The sequence below is a fragment of the Alosa alosa genome, chromosome 21 (assembly GCF_017589495.1).
Source record: "Alosa alosa isolate M-15738 ecotype Scorff River chromosome 21, AALO_Geno_1.1, whole genome shotgun sequence".
Classification (NCBI taxonomy): Eukaryota; Metazoa; Chordata; class Actinopteri; order Clupeiformes; family Clupeidae; genus Alosa; species Alosa alosa.
Genome location: NC_063209.1, coordinates 4,824,936 through 4,847,158, shown reverse-complemented (window position 1 = coordinate 4,847,158; position 22,223 = coordinate 4,824,936). Strand labels below are relative to the sequence as shown.

The following is a 22,223-nucleotide window of genomic DNA, read 5'->3' as shown; positions in this document are numbered from 1 at the left end:
ATGTATTCACATGTCGACGTTTTGGAAGGTTTGTGATATGTGTAGACATATGATGTGTAGACGTTACAAACTAACCCCATGCATTACTATGGGGGATTTTTTGAGTGCTGTATCTCATTAGAAAATCTTTGGTAAAACTGGTTGTTCTGGTACCTTAAAAAAAAAAGTAACTTAACTTTTACTTAAAGTACATTTTAAATGAACTACTTTTTACTTTTACTCGAGTACATTTTCAGATTTCACTATGTGGTTGTTGCTGTAGATTGCAGTGCAGTCATGCGTCAGCAGGGTGAAGAGCAGCGGACTGAGCACACAGCCTTCAGTGTTAAGACATGCTGAAGGTCAGCTTATACTACAGGACTTGAACACAAGTCTTAACCTGGCGGTGATTAAAACCTCAATGCTTTAGACAATTGCTCATAACTGGTGGATAATGAATGTTTGTCTGACAATTCTCCACCCTAAATGCAGACGCCACCAGTTGCTCAAAGCCAAGTGTGATACTTCCTTCAGTTAATCCTCATTCTTTTTCCCAGGCAAGAGGAACCATATTAGCTGGTGCCAGTTAATTCTGTTAGGTAACAGTGATGGATAACATGGCTAAACCCACGTTGCCAAACAGGATGTAGATATACATGGCTAGAAGCTCTAGTTTGACACCTTTCTCTCTCAGATGCCACTAATAAGACCGCAAACCAGCCTGTCAGACTTTGAGATTAAAATCTACTGCCCTTGAGCCTTTACCCAGAGCTTTTCGTCTCATGTTAGGCAAAATATGCTTGCTGATCTAGGATTCAACATGAAATCTAACTGCATCTGGTCCTGAGGCAAGGACCTCTTGCGAAAAATTCCATTACAACAAATTCAGGCAAGCTGTGTGCAGAGTGGAAAAATGGTGTCATTCTAGAACCTCTCCCAACACCACAAGAACACATGGATAACACTCATCAATTATTGTCACTTCAAGTACACATCCACTGAAAAAAATAAACTATATTAGTGGAGGGAGAAGAGGCTTTATTCCAATCATATGCTACATTTGTAATAGGCCATTGACCCCATTGTAAGCAGCAGTGTTGCAGGGCACAGGGAATTCTTAAAACTGCACAAGTAACCAATGGAGAACATAACAACCTAATAAATGAAAAGGCACCAAAGCAATTGATAGGAAGGTACACTGAATGACATTTTCCTCTAAACTTAACAATTTCAAAGGACGGCAACAAAAAAACAAATCCAAATGGGATTATGAAAAACACTTTTATTTTTTCACCTCAACGCAGAACTCCACACAGAGCATACAACACACTCCAATTATTTCCTTGAAGTTCCTTTTCTTTTTCAAAGTGGTTGTATGTCCATGCATTTTGCCAGATGGTGCACTTGGAGTGAGACTTCACTTGAAGACCTTGCCCTGGTTGAAGGGCTTTCCAACATGCTTGAATTCACCCTCCCAGGCAAAGTACTCCTTGACCATGGTTTTGCACTCCTCGCTGTCCACGTCCAGCTTGCGCCAAGAATAGGACTCGTAGTCAATCTGCCAGTCGTCAGACAACTATAAAAAATTAAAAAAAATCTCAAGACATAGTAAAGACCGACAGACAATCAGTCTCATTTGACAAGAAAAAAAAAAAATTGGCATTTTAATATACAAAAACACCCATAAAGAAATGCATTTAATTACTTTGAACACTAGAGGGCAAACCAGATGTGAATGCCATATAATGCAACAGCATCCAAAGCAAAACTGAAGTTAACCCTTTAGGCGCCAGAGGTTTTTTTCCCACAAACGTTCGATTTTGACATCTTCATTTCAAAAGGCTATATCTTAAGTGATAGATAGAGACTTTCTGTAAATTAGAGAAATATTAAGGATGACCCAAAGTTTATGTAGGGATTAAATGTTTATATCTAATTTGCATATTATGATGTCATATGGTGGCGGCCATCTTGGATTATAGAATTTTCATGAAAAGTCACATGTTTGAATGATAAAATGCACCACTTCTTTCCCCCCAAAATGTCCCTCACCTTCTGTATGCTATATTGCACAATACTGAATGCTCAGGTAAATACTAAGTAGTAAACAAACTGTAAATCATTACTAATAAATGGCAGAAACAAACCAAATGCATGTAGCGGTAGGCTGGCCTTTTGCTGTAGAGATTTTCCATTTACTACATACAGTAGGCACTCTGATTCCATGTATGGGGCACATATATATTATTCAGATGACCCACAAACAGAAGTAGACAAGACCTGTTTAGTTCAAAAGCTCATTTGCCACGGCAAGGCACAGATCAGGAGTGAGATGATGACAAGACAAGAGACAATGTTAGTATTTGTTTTCTTTTTGTTGTTTTTGTTGATTTTTTCTTAGCTGACAAAGACACACACATCACAAGGACATTAACACACAAAAAAGAACATATGTCCTAAATGGTCAGGGAAATAGATAATCAACAGTGTAAATCATTACTAATAAATGGCTGACAATTTTTTTATGTAGCAGGCCTTTTGCTGTAGAGATAATGACTATCCATATCCTATCCATCCATACAGGGCCAGCATTCCCATCATCTTGTGATAGACTATGCATGGCCTAATGGCTCTCCTGCCCAGTGTCACCACCTCTGCCCTGTTGGGCGAGCAGCATGGCTAGATCTGCCTCAAGGCCAAGGCCGAAAGTGGAGAGAATTTGCGCAGCTCGGACTAGGCCTACTGTCATTCTCATTCTTGAACCCCACATTGCCTCTACGCCCCCTGTCCTATGAGCACTTCGACCTCGCCTAACATACCCAGTGGCATTAGACAAAGGCTCCACCATGTTACTGTCGCCCGCTGATTCTTGAGGAGGCACGCGCTCAGAAGACAGAAGCTAGCGCTACATGGATATTAGGCTACCTCCAGCCTCGTTAAGCCACACCACTAACACCCTGCTAATTTCCCAATGAACACTCCGAACCTGTGAAACATTATTCCCACCAGTGATGTTGGGCAAACGATTCAACGTTTGTGCTTGGTGTAAGCTAAACTATAGAGTACTCTCTCACTTTGTCCAGCTGCATCATTGCAAGGCACGGACGCATCTGAAGCCTCACTAAACGAATCACCGTCATTTTCTGAAGGCAGATATTCCCCTTCAGAATCAGGGTCCGCCAATAGAAGACCCAACACTTCATTTCGGTAAACTTTTTTTGATGCCATTAGACGATAATCTAATGCAAATACTAAGCTGACGTTGACAATATCGCTCTGATAAAGTGGCTCACACGCACACTAGCTCCGGTATTGCACGCACTGATTCAATGCGCTGTAGCGCGAAGGTTTTGTTTAAAGCATGCCATTTTTTCGACTCGGGGATGACGCATGACATGTCTGCCATCTAGTGGAGTTGAGGTCGAACGAAATATGACGCCCTATTTGACGGCCGTTTTATTCAGTACCGCATCTTGTCGACAAAAGTCGACTGTGGCGCCTAGAGGGTTAAACCTCGAGTAAGAACTGGTCCAAAATCTATTGGTTCATTTGATCATGCTACACCTTTCCAAGTTGCATGGAAATCAGGCAAACAGTTTTTGTGTAATACTGAAAACAGACAGGCGAACAGACCACACCCAAAACATTATCTCCATGCAGAGGTAAAGATTACTACAGCAGACATCACTTCATCTTTTGCATCTTGACTGAGGCTTGACTGAGGCAAGATGAGCATGCATGCTCCACTGTGTGATTATAAAGCAGGCCTTCTCAGCCCCATTTGCCACTGAGCCTCAATATTTCTGGACGTACTTCCGGCAAATTCGATTCGCTCTGAAAGTCCGTCTGGTCAAAAACCCATTCTAGCCCATTTCCAATTTTCCTAGATCGAGGCACCAATCAGAACCCTTGAGGCGGGCTTTACACGATGACGATAGCGCACCCTGTTGAAGAAGCCAGGTTTAAAAAAAAATAAATAAATAAATAAACAAACAAACAAACTCAACCATGGCTGCTGCCGCTTGTTTGAAGCTGATTATCACATTGGTTTAAGATGGAGTTAGAAGTTTCTTAACGGCTTCCTTATGTTGGAATATGCAACATTGTACAAACATGTATGTAAGAGATACCTATGTGATATCTGCAACAGTGGTAGGCTACTGAAAACAGTTTGATATTCTGTTCATTTATAGGACTATAGTAGCTGGACACGTAGCCGACAGAAAACATACAGTAGGCTACTTTTGAATTGGTGTGCTATGCGAGCATAACTCAAATGCTACACTTCAGTGTTTGCCTTAAAACAATTCCGGCATAATTGCTTTGAACGTTTCAGTCTCTCGTCCCCCATTCCTAGGCTACTTTATACGTCCCGGTCAGCCAGAAAGGACGAATGAAACAAAATGCTCGTTTGAACATGAATGGTTTTGTTCAGAGCTGAAAATGCAATTGTGTTTGACAGAGGGCAGATGTAAATTGCTAGTGATAAAATATTAGCTTTCAGTGTGGCACGATGTCTTTGTAAATTAGCCCATGTTTAATTAAATAGTGGTTCATTCTTCCTGCTTCTCCCTACAACCAGACAGTGTTGCAAATTGTGTGTTTCACTTTCTCTTTCGTTGCTCCGATTGGTTTTTGGCCTCTCCTATTGCATCTGAAACATTTTGATCGGCGTCCGTTTGGGAACGTCCTTTGGAAATGGGCTGTGAACGAACCTTCCCCAGACCCACTCTCAGTTACGACTGAGAAGGGTCTGGTTTTAACCGGGCTAACTGTTCTGTGTCTGAACAGGAGCCATTCACTATATTCTACAACTTAGCAAACGTAATCAACTCAGCAGTTCATCAGCAGCCCTTTGTCCACTCTTATCTATCCACCAACACCACCAAATTGAGGGGTGACAAATGCTGAGCTTGTGTACAAATCAGGCCTCAATGAACAGCCTTTAACCTCTAACCAAGTGGGTAATACTACAAGTTAGGTGCAGTAACCAATGTGATGTACAGATGCATAATTATGTGGGCTGCACATAAACAGAAACTGTTCCTAGCAGAAACTGGTGAGTGGAAGCAGCTCATCTCTTGCATGGAAAAAATGTCCCCAGTTCATCATTTCAGAGAGCATCAAGTGCTTGGGCAAGACAGATCTCCCTCATAGGATGCTTTATACTGGCATCTTGACTGTCCCTGGAAACTCGATCTTGCATAGTCACATGCCAATTAGGTGTTGGGGGTAGTCTACTGGTAACTGAGTATGGGAGTTATGGAAACATTTCCATGTGACATTTCAGAGTGAACCAATACAGAAAAAAAATTACAATTAAACAAAAATGTGAATAGTTTGTGTATTTATTTGATATGACTGGTTTGCTGCTACTTGAAGCCAATCAACTAGCTAGAGTACTTAAATGAAGACCTAGGGGTTTTATCTGCAAATCTCAATTGACATTGATTGACTACTATTAATACTAATGGTAACCTAGATCAAAAAGCATTTTTTATGCTTAAACAGTGTTGTGTTTAGGGATCGCCCGATATGGTTTTTTCAGGGCCGATACCGATATCAATTATTACCAAAACAGGAGGCCGATAACCGATATGTAAAATCAATATGTCAGTTGTCAAAAGGGGGGGTAGGTAGTAAAGGCGATATGCTGCAAAAAATTAATTCAAAAGCATTTAATTATGCAAACTTTTCTTCTTTTGATACACAATTGTCTATCAACTTACATCACTTGCAAGTGTAAATCCTGTGTATCATGTTAATCCAAGAGCTAAGTGATAGCAATTATTTTCATAGACTAGGCCAACACAATGGATATGTGCTTGTTAAGGGACCGGTCACTAAGGGGATGCTTTGCCATCGTGTGTGAGTGCACGGTTGTTATGGTTGAATAGTTTAACAAAACAATAGTTCTTAAGCTATTTAAGTATGCAATTTGTGTCCATGTGTAGGCTACAAGCTACACTTTTGAGAGCCTAAAGCTCAGGACGCGATTTAGTTCAGGTCGGATTAAATTACGGCTGGCCCTGGGTGCATGTTGTCTTTTCTGACAGTCCGTTTCAAAAAGGAGCAATTAGACTTTGACGTTCGCCATCGCATAATTTAGGACTTGTCTGTACTTTGTCTGCCGTGGTGTCCCGTTATTCACAATTACCGAACGAGGCGGAGGCAGAGAACTCCCGACACGCAGCACCCGAGTTTGTAGGCTAACTAGTAAACAGCATCAGTAATGTGCATCAATCGGGAATTCGCTAAATGAAGGAAGTGGGTGCTTTACTTATTGATCCGGATCAAAAGAGACAATAGCTTACAAAGTGGTGTTTTTGTAACTTCAGTGTAGATGATTGTGATTAATTGTAACTTCAGCAATGTAGGCTACCTTCCTTACCTCCGTAGGCTACAGCTGAAGCCCAGTCTGCCTCAGTGAGAATCCTAAACTTTGTCTGTGTTCAGTCTTCGATCCTGATTGGCTGCATTCGAGCTAACTAACAAATCAGACGGTGTAGTGGGCGGGACAATGCTCTTGACCACAGAGTAGCAAATGCAGGGAGTGAGAGACGCTTTACAGACAAAGTAGCGCATTTCATTCTTTATCCATTTCAATATCGGCTTATCGGTGGAAAAAATGACCGATACCAATTATTATAAAAATGCTAAATATCGGCCCTAATAATCGGCCAGGCCGATAATTGGTCGATCCCTAGTTGTGTTCTTGACCTGTCTATTGTAAGATGTTTCGATGTGAATAGGATTCAGTTGATGAAACTTAGATCTCCAGATCATTCCAAGTGCCTACTAAGTACAGTCCAGACATCCAAGCAACAGACAAATGTTACTATGGTGGATATGTGCAATTTACATCCAAAACTAAGAAGTCATGCTGTTTTGACCCCAAAAGCATGCCGAATATGATTGACACCTCGATAGAAGTCAAACCAGTCATAATGGTAAGAAGAGACTAATAAAATCACACTCACAGTGAATGCCAAATCTTGACCTCTGAAGACCCAGATACCAGAGATGGAACTGTTGTTATTTGTGCCAAACAGGATGACGCTGGCAAAGCCATTTTTGCGAAGCTTGTCAAGGCGCTGGAACATTCCTAAAATGTAATTGACAACAGTTAACACAAATGGTAATAAATTTCACCTAATGTATGTATGCCTTCATATGAACACAACAGGAAAATAAACTGTACCCCTCTACTTCCTACAGACAATCTAGCTTTTTCATACCAAATAAGCAGTTTTACATGCTCCCTTCAGATCTGCTCTGAAGAAAAATTACCTGTGATGAGATTGCAGCTCATGAAGGTCTGGCTCAGCTCTTCAGGGAAACGATACTCCCCATACCAGATAGAGTAGCCCTCACGATCGAAGTGCTCCCAGAAATGGGGCAGTGCCACAGTCAGGGTGTCCTCATTGGAGTACTTCCTCTTGAACTCATCCATGACAAACGAGCTACATAAATATTGGGGGGGGGAGGACAGATATTTTAGTAAATGAGCTGTTCACCGGTTCCTAAACATATTGTTTGACAAAAGTATAATATTTTATCTGTGGATCATACATTTAATGTACTACTAAAAATGCTGTCCGTCTTCTAAATGTTTGAGCATTTTAAACCATTTTAGCTTCAAAAAGGGCAATCAAGAGATTTAGCAGTTGACATCATAAACCAGAACCGGCATTAAAGTTCAGAGCGTTTGAAGATGCGGGAAAAACAGATGATCTGCACACGCGCAAATTAAATATATGCGTAAAACATAGTAAGTAGTGTATAGAATTTTGGTTGAGCTAGATATTGTGTTAGGCAGCATTAACACAACAGACTTTAAGCAGCCTAAGTGACGGACATAGTCGTTTAGGCCTACGTAGGTTCAATTCTTTCTAGAGATGCACCGATTGATCAGCTGGTGACCGGAATTGGCCAATTTTCACGTGATCGGCAACCAGCCAGTCAGTCTGAGACAGCCGATTTAATGCCGGTCAAATGCACTCCCGTGCCACACTTTAATCAACATCACCTAGGTGAGTTTGCAAAGTTTGAAGTTCGCAAAAGCCAACACTCAGGGCTGGATGTACAAAGAAAGCGCTAATACAGACTGGCTTGCCGTATTCCGTATTCCGTGGAATTTACCAAGAGGTCACGTAAACAGTGCTCATCACCGTCCGTCCCTGCCCCCTCTAGAAAGCAAATTGCGTCCCCAAAGCTGAATCACAAACGCAGTTGAATGGAGTTAACTGATCGCGACATTAAAAATTTGGATTACACCTGCTTTTAACAGGACGGAAGTTTTAGTTGAATATTGGATATGAGAAGGAAAAAAAAAAAATGGTTGTTCCATAGCACAGTGCATTTAGACCTAGTAGTGTGAATGTCCCACACTGGTAAGCATTATAGTTTGATACCGCAGATGAAGTTAGACTCTTATCCTGTTCCATTTTTTTGACAGCCATTCCATTATTGAAAAGTTGATTAAATGTCTTAAAAGAAAAGATAGAACATAAATCTTTGTGTGCTGCAAAGTGGTTAAAATGAAATGGGAATCGGCTAAAATCAGTATCAGCAGGTCAAACCCATTCTTACCTGTTGTGAAACTCGAAATCGAAAGAGGAAGAAACGACAGAGGAAGGACACCACTAGGCTACTTCAGATATTAGTGCCCTTCTAAAGAATGGATGTCAGTTAGCATAGCTGTGTTACAGTAGCCTACATTCAGAATCAAGAAACTTAAAAATCAGATATCTGGCAGTCTTTTTCAGTAGTTTGTCTCAAGTGCTCCTTTTGTGAGACAGAAGGCAAAACTGAATATCCCTCCAGTATATCCTGCAGGCTTTTAACGGCAGGAGCAGGACCTAATGTTACAGATGCGGGCGGGAGCGGGACTAAAAATAACACATTCTAGCGGGAGCGGGCGGGTGAGGGACTGAAAAACGTAATTTCTCCTGCCAGTGGGTCAAAATTCTGTTTTTGTGACGTAACCTCTACATCTCTCTTTCAGAATCAATAAACCGAAGGCGAGTCAGCAAAATGTAAGAGACATCCAACCGTAATTACAGCAACATCATTGCTTTGTGAGGCACTGTACAGTATATGCAAGTACACTCCAGCTCAGGGAAATCCCAAGCCATTCATTAATAGTCACCTCTTTGGAAGATGTGCGAAGGGGTCCTTGGTTTTTGGCTCTGCGGCAAGTGCAGCTTCACACTCATCCATCTCCTCCACAGCAGGGGCGGGTTTCTTCTCTTCCTTCTTCTTCTCCTCCTTCTTCTTTTCTTTCTTCTCCTGCTGCTTGTCACCTTCCTTACCACCCTTTTCCTTCTTTGGTGGCGTGTCTTTCTTGGGCTGCATCTCAGCAAACTTTTTGGCTGAGGACAGCAGAGACAACAATAAACATTTTAATAACCCATCATGTGGTACCAAACAGACAAAAAAAACTAGCCTGAAGGCCACAGAAAGGTCTTCACGTGACATATTGCCTGGTACACTACTCCCCCTCCAGTTATCACAGAATTGTTTTGCTTATTGGTTTAGGTTCAGCACATATTATATAGTGTTACATAGAGCAGCAAAGCCAAAAAGGTCAAAGGTGAACCGTTTTCATATCTATGGAGTAAATGCTCAACGCAGAGAAACAGCTAGAATCTGGGGGAAAGATTATGCATAGTTTGCAACTCCAAGGACTGAATCTTGTGTGTCTACTCTGTTGTGCAGAATGCACACACCTGCTGCAACAGAAGTGAAAGGGGATAGCCCGTACGTATAATGACTGGTCTGGAACTGAAGTAGGAATGGTTAACATATTTCTCAGTAATATTACAAAAAACAAGCGTACGAAATGCAAATATAATAGGGCTGTAATGATATGCGCATCGAAACCGAAATCGCGACACTCATATCCACGAAACCTGTATTACGGTTTGAGAAGGCAGAATGGTGACACACCCTTTCCAGCGTTTCCTGCAATGCTTTACAGCTTAGGAGGCCGCCTAAGCAACACACACGTCTCCCGCTTCAACTACCGGTACGTTGTCCAAAAATAAATATATAGACAAACAATAATTTCATAGTTCTCATTGTACAGCTATGCGTGCAACTTTACCACACAGTATAGCAGTAGCCTAAACTCACTCTCTGGACACGCCCCTCAGCATGCACATTTAATCCAAATAAAACATTCACCACAACAGTGAAAGCAAGTATGCGACTAGCTAAATTGTTATTATCCGGTTAGCATCATTAGCACGCTGCGCAAATTTGTTTGAAACTCACAATCAAGTTGACTGATCTCAATAATGATGGTTAGTATTACCTTGAAACTTACACACGTGGGGAAACTTAACAATCCAACCAGTAGACTTTAAGCTAGCCAACTAGGCTCCTTTGTTTACAATATTTCCAGGCTTCAAACAGAGCTGCTGATGGCTGAAGCAGCAAGACAGAAAGGTAGAGCTGTAATTGAAATAGTACCTAGGCTATAATCTGCATAATGTGTGCCGTCATGCATCAGAAATTCAGTATTTTTCCATTTTACATCAGTAGTTTATATATCAATATTTAGTATCAATATATTGATATTTATTAAAATGGTATAATATTGTATGTCATACGATTTCTATGTGTATATGTATATTCAGTATTAAAATCAGTCCAGTTTATACAGGTTTTTAAATATTCTAATCCTAGTGTTGAAAATTATTAAAATGTTATTTAATAAAATGTCTAATTTTTTGTTTTGTTTAAAAGATATAGTCACAAATTATGGGCCAAAATTCTGTTACTTTAGTTGCTCTTTCAATAATGTGGACACACTCAAGCTTGAATGTCCGACTGAGTCATCAATATTTAACATGTGCATACAAGCTTTCACACACACAGCACAAAATGCAGCCTAAACTGTGACCATGCTTTGCACCTTCACCATAGATAACCATACTCACTAGTCAAGACCAGTGCGTTGGGGACAAAAGAAAAAACCCTCATCAGTTCAACCCCAAGTGCACACTTACTTCACACCACACTAACAACCGTGTCAGTGCCAAATCACACAATCATTGTGTTAGGAGTTCCAAGTAGCAGCAGAGACTAAAGAATTCCATTTACCATCAAACTGGGCCATCTTCTCACAGAGCTTCACTTCCCCAAGAACAGCCTTGAATTGTGGCTGGTTGACGCAGGTTACGAACCAACGGTTCACATTGGGGTAGGGCTGACGGAAGGCAGGCTCCAGAACCTAAAAACAATACAACACTTAGTTGCCGTTTAAGAACGTGAATGAATCGCAGCACACACACACACCTGGACATGCCAAAATCTTACCTGCTTGTAGAGCCAAAGCAGAGAACAGGCTACTGTGATGTCAGCCAGGCTTACTCTCTCACCAACCAGGAAGGTACGGGTATTCAAGTGCTGGTTCAGGTAAGCAAGGAGACGCTTCACCTCCTCTTTAGCCTGCTCTGTGGCCTAAACAATTAAAAAATGAAACAATTTGAGCAAGCCATCTTAGATTTGCAACTAGTCATCTAATAGTTACCATCCAGAACAAGCACATTGAGGGTTGTGGGATATGAAGGGGAAAAAACAATAAGCATTCTTTACCTGTTTGTTGAACTGCATGATGCCAAGGGTGGGGAAGACCCATGTGCTGGCTGATGGGACGATATCATTATCCGCAAAGCTCACCCACTGCAGCACCTGGGCGCTGGCTTGCGGGCTGGTGCCACGAAGAGACTCACTGCTCACTGGAGAGGGAGGGAGGAGAGAGATTATACAGCAAATATAGCTGAAGAGTTACCATGTCAATGCCATGCAAGATGATGTGAACTTACAATAGTAAGCAATGGCATTGCTCTCTGTCAGACAGAACCCATCATCACCCTGGTAAGCCGGAACCTGGAGGAAGTTAATGAAGGACCCATATTAGTGTTCACTCTAGACTGACCGCAGCTACCAAAGACATCAACCACAGTTTGACCACTCACCTTGCCCGTGGGAAAGTTGTTGAGAAAGGCAGGGGTGCGGTTTGTCTGTCCAAAGCTGAAGGCTGGGGGGGTGCTGGCAACCTTAAGCTTGGCACCGCTGTACTGGGCTGCAATTTGGGCCTTGAAGGCCCTCCAGTTCTCTGGGTATGTGTAGAGAGTCTACAGATGGATGACGTGTAGAGGTTACAAAAATAAACATAACAGTTTAATTGATCCAAGAAAAATAAATTGAATTATGGACAATATAATCAACTAGCTTACTGAAGCATTTTTAAATGGTAGCTTCTTGCAACAATGATGCAGCAAGTTCTAATATGACAAAAAGGTCCTTTGGCTCGCGTTTACAAATACCCAACTCTGACTTCATGTGGGTGAAACACCTACTGTAATCACGCTATATTGTCATGTCAACTTTTGTACAGAAAACGTTATGAGATGACTGACGTTACGTTTAAATGTCCAGCTCCGATTAGTCCATCAGTCAAACGAGAAGCAAGTTACTTTTATAAGGTAACTGTCAGGTCTTGCAACGTTTACCTAATGTTATAGTAAGTTACAGAAAAGTTCAGCAGTAAAGTTGGTTATCAACCATTAACAAACCAACGCTATCTGTCTACAAGTAAGTACGCTACAGCTTTCCCAGCATCTACATCCAGTCTCCGTTCGGGCTGGCAATTCATGAGTGCTTTACAGAAGTAACCAGCTGACGTTTGCCTACGGGGAAACAGCTAATTCATTGCGTCTGATAGCTTAATGTACTGCATTACGTGGACACAGTTGTGTCGACTACCCCAACCCGTAACAGTTTGCCGACAGTCAAGTCCCTGGACTTTCCACATGATATCTAGTCAAAGCAAGTCACCGGAAAGTAAAACGTGGCATTAGAGCAAACCCAGACCCGATAGCCTTCATATTATAGCTACGACCGCTAACTATACAGATCCAAGGTGCAAAATGGACACTTCTAGTTAATATAGGAAACCTAACGACAGCAATGTAAAGCATATTTTAAATATAGCAGAAGCGATTGACTAGATGTCCATTGGATTGTCCCTGATGGCTTGCAAAACCATTGAAAGAGTTTCCCTTCCATCTTACTCACCCCCGCCGCCATCTTCAGGATGAGAGAAAGGAGGATTTCAGGCGCGCCTGCTTGACGTATACACGAAGACTCGTCGCAGAAATAACACGTGTCACAGTGCGACTGACCGACGAATGTGTTCACAATTACATTAATTACATTTCGAAAGTAAAAACTCAAAGTGCTGTTTCTGACATGATTATGACAACGATGATATGTTTTATAATTTATATTCAGTTCGTGACAACCGTGTTTGTTTTGGGTGACCAATTATTATGGTTCTTCTGTGCAACTTTAAGGATTTCAAGCACCATTTATTTATTCAAATTACTCAGTTTGTAAAACTCCATAAGGTTCTGCAAGATATTTCACTTCATTTGAGAGCATACATCAGCTTAATTAGCACAACACTGTTCACACACAAAGCAGGAAATTATTACAAGAAATATTTATTCAAAATATGATACAGTGACACCTTGTTCATGTTGATTTGAACCATACCTTTTCATATTGAAAGGACACTGACACTACCAAATGTCAGTAAATATACATAATCCAGCACTTATCTTTGTGTTGGGCCATAGCATAGAGCAAGTTGCAGGAATTTTTAAAACAGGCATGATTTCAATACCATATGTTTTCTTACTCTATGAAACGTTTAAAACGGTATCCAAACTTGTCTGCTCGAAAAACAGTACTAACCTTTAAATTGAATCAGGCATCAATATAAAATAAACTTAAAACATAAAAGCAACTTAAGTTCTATCAGCCTGTAACTACTGTCCACGACTGGAGACATGAAAATGTGCCGAAGATGATGAGATAATGTCCATATTCAGCAAGAAAAATCAGCTCAGCCCTACAAAGAAATCAACACAATTAAGTAAAACCAGGATTCAGAATTACACAAGCATATGTTATAAGCAACAGTATCACAGAAACTATTGCAATGCAGAGATGGTAAGAACTTAAAATGGCCAAGTATATGCTCAACAGTTAATAGGAGTCGAACAGACCATGTTTTGAAATTCGTATCACATTTTAGGTTAAAGGCTAAAACTCTGTGTGTGTGTGTGTGTGTGTGTGTGTGTGTGTGTGTGTGTGTGTGTGTTTTGCTTAATGGAGGCTTACCCACTTTTTAAAACTGTTTACTGTTAACCATAACATTTGTGTTACATTAATCTGTATGACTATTATCTGTCTTCATACATAATCCTAAATTTGTGTAGCCCTTGTTACTTGCATAGTGACTAAATATCCAAACCCACTAACATTAATACAGAAATCAGTCCCTACAAATGATCTCATTGTTATATTTAGATCTCTTCACATACAGTGCTAGCCAAAAGTATTGGCACCCATGCTAAAGTTGACTGAAAAGAGGAATATAAAATCATCTTTTGGAAATTGATCTTAATTCCTTAAGTGAAAAATGAGGAAATATCTAACCTTTAAAGGACACCAATTTTCTTAATGAATGAATAATGTATCATAAATAAATAAATGTTCTTCCTTAAAATACAGGGGTCATAAGTATTGGCACCCCTATGTTAAATTCCCATAGAGACAGGCAGATTTTTATTTTTAAAGGCCAGTTATTTCAGTTAGCCTATTAGCTGGTTTGATTTGCATTGAGCTCAATGAGAATCAAACCAGCTAATAGGCTAACTGAAATAACACCCATGCCAATCTCTAGGTATGGTGAAGGGTATGTGATGATGTGGGGCTATTTTAATTCCAAAGGCCAAGGTAACTTTATCAGGATGCACAGTATTCTGGATCCATGAAATAACTGGCCTTTAAAAATAAAAATCTGCCTGTCTCTATGGGAATTTAACATAGGGGTGCCAATACTTATGACCCCTGTATTTTAAGGAAGAACATTTATTTATTTATGATACATTATTCATTCACTAAGAAAATTGGTGTCCTTAAAGGTTAGATATTTCCTCATTTTCCACTTAAGGCATTAAGATCAATTCCCAAAAGATGATTTTATATTCCTCTTTTCAGTCAACTTTAGCATGGGTGCCAATACTTTTGGCTAGCACTGTATTAGGCAGATAATTTCGAAAATGTCCTTCTTTAACCAGATATGAAAATATTAAATCGAAGCACCAAGCCAAAAACAATATTACAGATGCAGTATGAAAAAATGTGAAAATAACAAATTACCAAGATAATCATCCATCAGAGATCCTATGGCAAACTGGAAGAGACAAGAGGACACAATTAAACATACTCTCCAATGGCAAAGCCAAAATAATAAATGGTGCATATGGAAACTAAATAAATGTATATTATTTATGTGTACAAACAATCATGAAAAACCTGGTTCTTACAATGTCATTTTTGTCCACTCGAGTTCCTACAATTTTCAACCTGATTTCATCATCCTGCTGGATAACAACATCCTTGAAAGAGAGTAAAGCATTTTAGTAATGGCACACAGAACATCAAGAATATTCGCGTAATGTGGCAAAAGCCATAACCTTACTTCTTCAGCTGACTTGTAGCTCGGTGGATTGGAGGATGGGTCGAATTCCATCTCTGATGGAATGGACTAATAAAACAGAAACTTATATTTACCAACAAATGTTTACAGTAGTTTTATAGAAAAATATATATTTATAAGTGAGAAGATAATGTATGTGTGGCCTGGTCAGAGTATTCGTGTACAGTGTTCAAACACTACTGCTTTGGTTATAAAAATATTTTTACAAAGACATGCCCAGGAAACGTAGACAACACTTACATGCCGTGAAATAAAACAGGACATCGGCCCAATTTCAGTGAATAGTCCAACCTAGAATCAAAAAAACAAGGTTTTGCTAACGCAATACTGGTGAATAGTAGCACATAATTAGTGTCAAACAATGTTTTATATCATTGTTGTCATGAATAGTTCAGACAGGATTTGCACATACTTTGTTAACCTGTGTAACGACAGCGTCCACCACCTCCCCCTTGAAGGGACGGAAGACGATGGCCTTATACTTCACTGGATACAGTACAAAGCCCCTGCCAGGCTGAATAACACCTGCTCCTATGTTGTCAATTGTGGTCACAGCAATGACAAATCCATACCTTTTTGAAAATAAATCGTAAAAAAAAAATCAATCAAAAAATCGAAATTAACAAATGACAAAACTGATGTTAACTAGAGTGGTAGCGTTTAGTCATACTCACTTTCCTGTACACGTCCCCTCCACCTCAGTGAAGAGCTTCTGTTTCACCGTATTCAGAAGATTAGGGCCAAAGTAACGAGGGTGCAGCAGAATCTCATGTTCTAAAGATATCTGTGAAAAGACCTCTGTTAAATAACAAGTAGCCCATACCATAACACACAGGTGAAACTGGAGTCAAACTAATACTTCCGAAAGTCTAAAAAACACTAGCCTACAGGTTGAAAAAATGATATGCTTAATGGCAAATCAGACAGAATCCAGGACAATGGTTGCAGCACCCTCTCAGATTTTGCTCAAAGTTGGTCTCTACATAATGTTTATGTCCCAAAACGAACACCTGTATAGTATTTTTGTTCAATTTCAATGTGTTCTGTTTTTTTTTTTTTTTACTTGACTCAAGTCATTAAACTGCTTTATTGTGGAGGCCATGTTTGGGAATTGAAATCTTAAAAATGAGTATTTATAGTTTTAGGTTTGTGGGAAAGAAGGCAAACATGTTTGTACCCTATTGCCCATTGGTTTTATAGGGACTATGCCTAGATCCAGAACAAAGTGCAAAGAGTGATATTGAGGCATGTTTGTACCCTATGCCCATTGATTTTATTGGGACTATGCCTAGATCCAGAACAAAGTGCAAAGAGTGATATTGAGGGTGGTATAACGTCGTTTTTATACCCACATGGCATCAATCAGTACTTCGTCAGAAAATACTGGTAAAATTCTTACTAATGCTAATGCTTAACTAACGCTGTGCCAATATTATCGGTCTCCATATGAACCTAAAGGATCAAATGAGGTGTGATTGCATTTTTTGGTCAGTTTCATGGGACTGAAATGGTAGTGGGATAGCTAGTAGGAACCTAAAAATCTATATGGAAATATCTCAATGTGCGATCATTTAGTGTACGAAGTGGCAATGTTGTACATTCATAAACAATATGCATAGTTAATTACACTGTTATACCTATAATAAGTATCTATGGCACAACATTGTCACTTTGTACTCTAAATGGCCATTCAATGAATAAGCCATTTCCACATAAATTTTCATGTTCCTACTAGCTAGTAGCTACCTCACATAAAATGTTTGTCCTTTCAAAATGACTGACCAACACAATTTCCTCTTGTTTTATCCTTGATATATTCACTTAAACCAATCCTGGGAACATGTTTTTCTTCCAACCTGCAAAGTTTTGGACTGGCTATGAATAATACTTTTAAAGATATTAATGCTCAAGTATGGCTTCCAAGATAATGTGTTATTCAGGCTGTAAAACTGAAATAATATCATAAATAGATGAGGTTTGAACAACATCTAAAACAATGCAGCAACAACCAGCTGGGAGTCTTCTGAAAAAGGATGCACACAAGGACAACATGCAACAAATCCGAAGAAATTTACAAAGGTGACTTCTATTGTTCGTGCCAAAAACATCAATTTGTCATGTGTGGGCTTGAATGTGCTGTACATCAGAAACATTTCTAAGAAATTATTCGCAGAGGTTGTATTACTGAATAGTATATAAGTTATACTGCAATAGACTTGCCATACAGCATTTTCACCCCCTTCTCTCACACTCTTAATCTATTAAATTATTATACATCTTTTTGTTTATCCTTATAAATAGACACCTATGCACACGAAAGGTTAGCAGCAAAAAGCTATTAAATTACATGTTTTACAACAGTGTCTTTATGTATGTGACAAAAGTGGGTGGAAACAAATTCTGGGGGGCAGCAGTGGCCTACCTAGACACATTATCTGCCAAATAAAACATATATAATGTTAACCAATTTTACTATAAGGACATGTTGGTCCTGTCAAAACAGATTACAAGTGTCATACATTAACGTTAGTGCTCAACAAGTTAAATTGTACGGAGGAAACGGGATCATAAAAAAAACCCGACAAAGTCCTTTACATGGATGCGTTTAAAATCTAGTGGCATCTATCTTACCTTTAGTAACAAAGGTAGATAAAGTTGTTGCCAGCATGTAGATACTATGCTAGCTGCCATACAACAGGTCAAAGGCTAACAGTTAACGTTACACTGGCCATGCTAAATTGAAGCTTCAATTTATTGTCCGAGTATCACATTACTCATTCTTAAAAAATGTCTGATGTTAGTTCATTAAAACTCACACTGTGTAACGTTACGTAAATCCCTATAAATGAGCGCGCAATATAAAAGGCATGGTTAACATTAGCTGAAGACATGTTGACCCAAGCCATTAACGTTAGCCCAAAGTACAACGGTTTAACCATATTACATTGTAACTAGATATTATAACCACGTGGAATTTGTCACTTACGTGGTAGAACATGATGCTTGACTTGAAATTTGGAAATAAATGTAAATGAGCTACACAGACAAAGAGCAAAGCTAGTTTTGTTTTTACTATGGCCAAGACTGTGTAAAAGGAAGGATGGCAAATGAATTCAATGAACAGGCGGAACTGACACAAACGCACGACTTCCGCTACAACAAAGATTCTCAAATTATTTCAGAATAAAAGTCATCACTAAAAGGGTCTAGGGCTATTTTTTACAGTCTATGGTCTAGGGCAGTGGTCCCCAAACTATGGCCCGGCCCGCCACCTCATTTTGGGTGGCCCCCCAAAACATGTCTGTGTTATATAGCATCTGGCCCACACGATAGTACGACATCGTCAAACTATAACCTCCGTAATTTCCCCCATTCATTCTCTATGGCGAGTCTTAACAGTAGGCCTACACGTGTAATACTATTTTTGTCCACTGGTGGTTTTGGCGCTGTTTCACATTTACCATCGAAAACGGAATAAGATGTAGGCTTACCTACAAACAATGTAAGAGGCCTATGACGACTGCATCAGTGCTCAAAGTATTCTAAACGTTTATCAAATGAATTGTTAATAACTAACTAACTTCTGTTCAAGTCATATTTCTGGGACTTCCTGGGATAATTATTTCTATTTTTTATTCACTCGTTCAAATTTTCTTCCAAATTCACAATTCACAAAGTTCTCATCAGGTGAGTGAAAGTTCGAATGGTGGTCATTCGAACATGAAGTGCTGTTTTTGCCAGTTGCTCATAGTTTGAGAACTGTTTTGTAGGATATTGCTTGTTCACAGCTTGAGACACAGAGTTCAGAGTTCACACATTTTAAATAAAATATACTTTTGGGATACTTTTTAGTACTATTTCATTTGAGCTACATTTTACACTGATATGGCATGATTGCAATATAAACACAGCTAACAATGGTATTAAATTGCAGTAGCCTATGATTAAATGTAATGGAATATTCAACTAAGGTAGACTGTTGTTGTTCACAGCACTAAGCTATTTAGTTACGGATAGGCTATACTCCGAGTCTCTGGCCCTCTCTTAGAGCCAGGCATAGTAAACTGGCCCTCGGAAGAAAAGGTTTGCAGACCACTGGTCTAGGGTAGTGATGTGCCCAATGAAGCGAGGCTTCGGAGCTTGTGTCGAGCAGAAAGGGGTGTGCCAGATGAAGCCCCGGTTGGAGGCTTGTGTCAAAGATAATGAATGCGTAGCAAGATGGGTCGTCCTAGTTCATGTCTATGAGGGCAAAGTGGAGTTTAGTCAGAGACGGGCTCTGGTTCAGTTCCCGCCTGCACAGGGGCGTGTCACTGACGTATGACTTACGTTTGAACGCCTCGGTTCCCAGCCAGTCAAGCCGGAGTACAAAATAAACTTGGTGTACACCTTCATTAATAATTTTCTCCCGATTGGGGGGTCATACTATCACGACATTCTACTGAAATAGGGAGGAGGGTTGGAGATCATGATACCGTGTCCGAAATGTCAAAGGCTTTGAATTGCGCGAACCAGGGCACCCGCTCTAGTGTCGGAATGAGTTGTGTTGTATTGCAGGAGTCAGGCGAAATTTGTGGGTAGCCCTGTTTTATATAGGATGCTTTCTGTTTGTGAATTTACGTTCTTTTCTTTCCGGAAAATGTCCATAATCCATAATATCATGCACATAGTTCTATTTCTAAATAAAGAAGAAATAGCCTAGGCCTAGCCTAGCTTTGCCATTTAGAACAATGACATTAAAACGTGTCTGCGTTGCAATCTCGTCTCAACTTCAATCATGTCATTTAAAAGCAATACAGGCTAGATAGATAGATAGATATATACTTTATTGATCCCCAGGGGAAATTCAAGGTCTCAGCAGCATACAGACAACACAAACACATTCTTTAACAGCAGAAAGAGTAATTAAAGTATATAATATAAAAACACAACTAAGCAATAAGGGCAGTAGAAGATAAAGAATATGCTAAATATACTAAAATACAAATTAAACTAACACTTAATCTAAATCAATTCTAAAAACAGTATCCACATAGTGGTGATTAATCAATCAGAGGCGCTTGCAATGACTGAGGCAGGTACTGAGCCTGTGATTCTCTGTGCATAGTAAGGTATGGTAAGGTGCTCTAAGGTGCTCTGTGTGAATGAGTGTCATGGTGGTAGTGCAATGGTGATAGTAGTCATGGTGGTAGTGCAAATGAGTAAGTCCAACAGTGCAACAATGCATAAATAAAGTAAAGTCTATATATCTATATATTTAACTATTTAAAGAAAATGTATAAGTGTGGCCACCGTTCGGCTGTGGCATGAAGGGGGGGGGGGGGTTATGCATATGTGCTAATGTGCTAATATAGCACGCAAACAGTGAGGCATAAAGACAGTGGTAAAAGTGGCTAGTGGACAGACAGTATCCAAACATGGAGGGGGTGAAGAGGCAGACAGACTATGCAGAGAAGTCTATCTCTCCTCTTCCCTTAAGTGAGGCATTGAACAGTTCAATGGCCATGGGGACAAATTACTTTCTCAGTCTGTCAGTTGTGCAAGGCAGTGAGCGAAGTCTCCAGCTGATCAGGCTCTTCTGCTTAACAATAGTGCTGTGGAGTGGGTGACACTCATTGTCCAAGATGTTGATCAGTTTGTTCAGGGTCCTTTTGTCAGATAGTGAAGTGATGCACTCCAGTTCAGCTCCCACTACAGAGCCAGCTTTCCTTACCAGCCTGTCAATTCGCCCAGCATCCTTCTTCCTTGTGCTTCCTCCCCAACATACTACTGCATAGAAGAGGACGCTGGCAACAACAGACTGGTAGAACATCCCGAGGAGCTTACTGCACACATTGAAGGACCGCAGCCTCCTCAGGAAGTACAGCCTGCTCTGCCCTTTCTTGCAGAGTGCATCAGTGTGGGCTGACCAGTCCAGTTTATTGTCCAGGTGGAGACTCAGATACTTGTGCTAACCACCTCCACATTGACCCCATCAATGTGGACTGGTAGCAGAGTGGGCTTAGACCTGCGGAAATCCACCACCATCTCCTTGGTCTTTGAAGTGTTAAGTTGAAGATGATTGAGTTTGCACCATTGCACAAAGTCCTCCACCAGGCTCCTGTACTCCTCCTCCTGCCTGTTCCTGATACACCCCACAATTGCAGTATCATCAGCAAACTTCTGAACGTGGCATGACTCGGTGTTGTAGCAGAAGTCAGATGTGTACAGGGTGAACAGGACTGGAGAGAGCACAGTTCCCTGTGGCGCTCCGGTGCTGCAAATCACAGTGTCAGAGAGACAGTTCTTCAGTCTGACGTCGGTCAGTGACGTCGGTCAGTGGTCGCTCGGTCAGGTAATCTGTAATCCAGGTTACCAGGTGAGCGTCCACACCCATCTGCAAGAGCTTGTCTCCCAAAGTCTGTCAGGCCCCGCTGCTTTATTGCTGCGCAATTTCTTTAGTTGGACTGTCACTTGATCTGTTGTAATGGTGAGGGGTGTAAGGGGAGGGGAGGGGGAGGGGTGCATCTGGGATCTGTGTGTCTGATGGCTGTTGACTGAGGTCGTTGTCACCTCATTGTTCGTGATCGCCATGTGGGGGAAGGGTGCAAAATCCAGTGATGGTGGGGGTACGATAGCCTGTGATGATGGAGGTGAGTGTTGCGCTGGTATTGAGGGGGTGGGG

At 40.5% G+C, this 22,223-nt stretch overlaps 2 protein-coding genes across 2 annotated transcripts; both read right to left on the bottom strand.

The window, feature by feature from the left end:
* Positions 1 to 1,241: 1,241 nt before the first annotated feature.
* On the bottom strand, positions 1,242 to 13,158 carry eef1g (eukaryotic translation elongation factor 1 gamma). The gene is made up of 10 exons (XM_048231946.1): positions 13,069 to 13,158; positions 11,967 to 12,125; positions 11,814 to 11,877; positions 11,584 to 11,726; positions 11,305 to 11,448; positions 11,089 to 11,218; positions 9,131 to 9,353; positions 7,270 to 7,442; positions 6,960 to 7,084; positions 1,242 to 1,555 (listed from the first exon to the last, which is right to left on the bottom strand). The coding sequence occupies exons 1-10, from the start codon at positions 13,078 to 13,080 to the stop codon at positions 1,397 to 1,399; spliced, it is 1,332 nt and encodes a 443-aa protein (XP_048087903.1). The 5' UTR covers positions 13,081 to 13,158; the 3' UTR covers positions 1,242 to 1,396.
* Positions 13,159 to 13,480: 322 nt separating this feature from the next.
* On the bottom strand, positions 13,481 to 18,697 carry polr2g (RNA polymerase II subunit G). Its single transcript, XM_048231555.1, has 8 exons — positions 18,549 to 18,697; positions 16,237 to 16,346; positions 15,975 to 16,134; positions 15,803 to 15,853; positions 15,545 to 15,610; positions 15,390 to 15,461; positions 15,223 to 15,256; positions 13,481 to 13,906 (listed from the first exon to the last, which is right to left on the bottom strand). The coding sequence occupies exons 1-8, from the start codon at positions 18,558 to 18,560 to the stop codon at positions 13,896 to 13,898; spliced, it is 516 nt and encodes a 171-aa protein (XP_048087512.1). The 5' UTR covers positions 18,561 to 18,697; the 3' UTR covers positions 13,481 to 13,895.
* Positions 18,698 to 22,223: the final 3,526 nt, after the last annotated feature.

Excerpts from the sequence above, each read along its gene's own strand:
- eef1g (XM_048231946.1), bottom strand. Across the intron at positions 11,449-11,583 it reads TCATGCAGTTCAACAAACAG|GCCACAGAGCAGGCTAAAGA; the intron begins GTAAAGAATGCT and ends TTAATTGTTTAG. Across the intron at positions 7,085-7,269 it reads GAGCTGCAATCTCATCACAG|GAATGTTCCAGCGCCTTGAC; the intron begins GTAATTTTTCTT and ends ATTACATTTTAG.
- polr2g (XM_048231555.1), bottom strand. Across the intron at positions 16,135-16,236 it reads GAGGGGACGTGTACAGGAAA|GTATGGATTTGTCATTGCTG; the intron begins GTGAGTATGACT and ends ATTTTCAAAAAG. Across the intron at positions 15,462-15,544 it reads GCTACAAGTCAGCTGAAGAA|GATGTTGTTATCCAGCAGGA; the intron begins GTAAGGTTATGG and ends CTCTCTTTCAAG.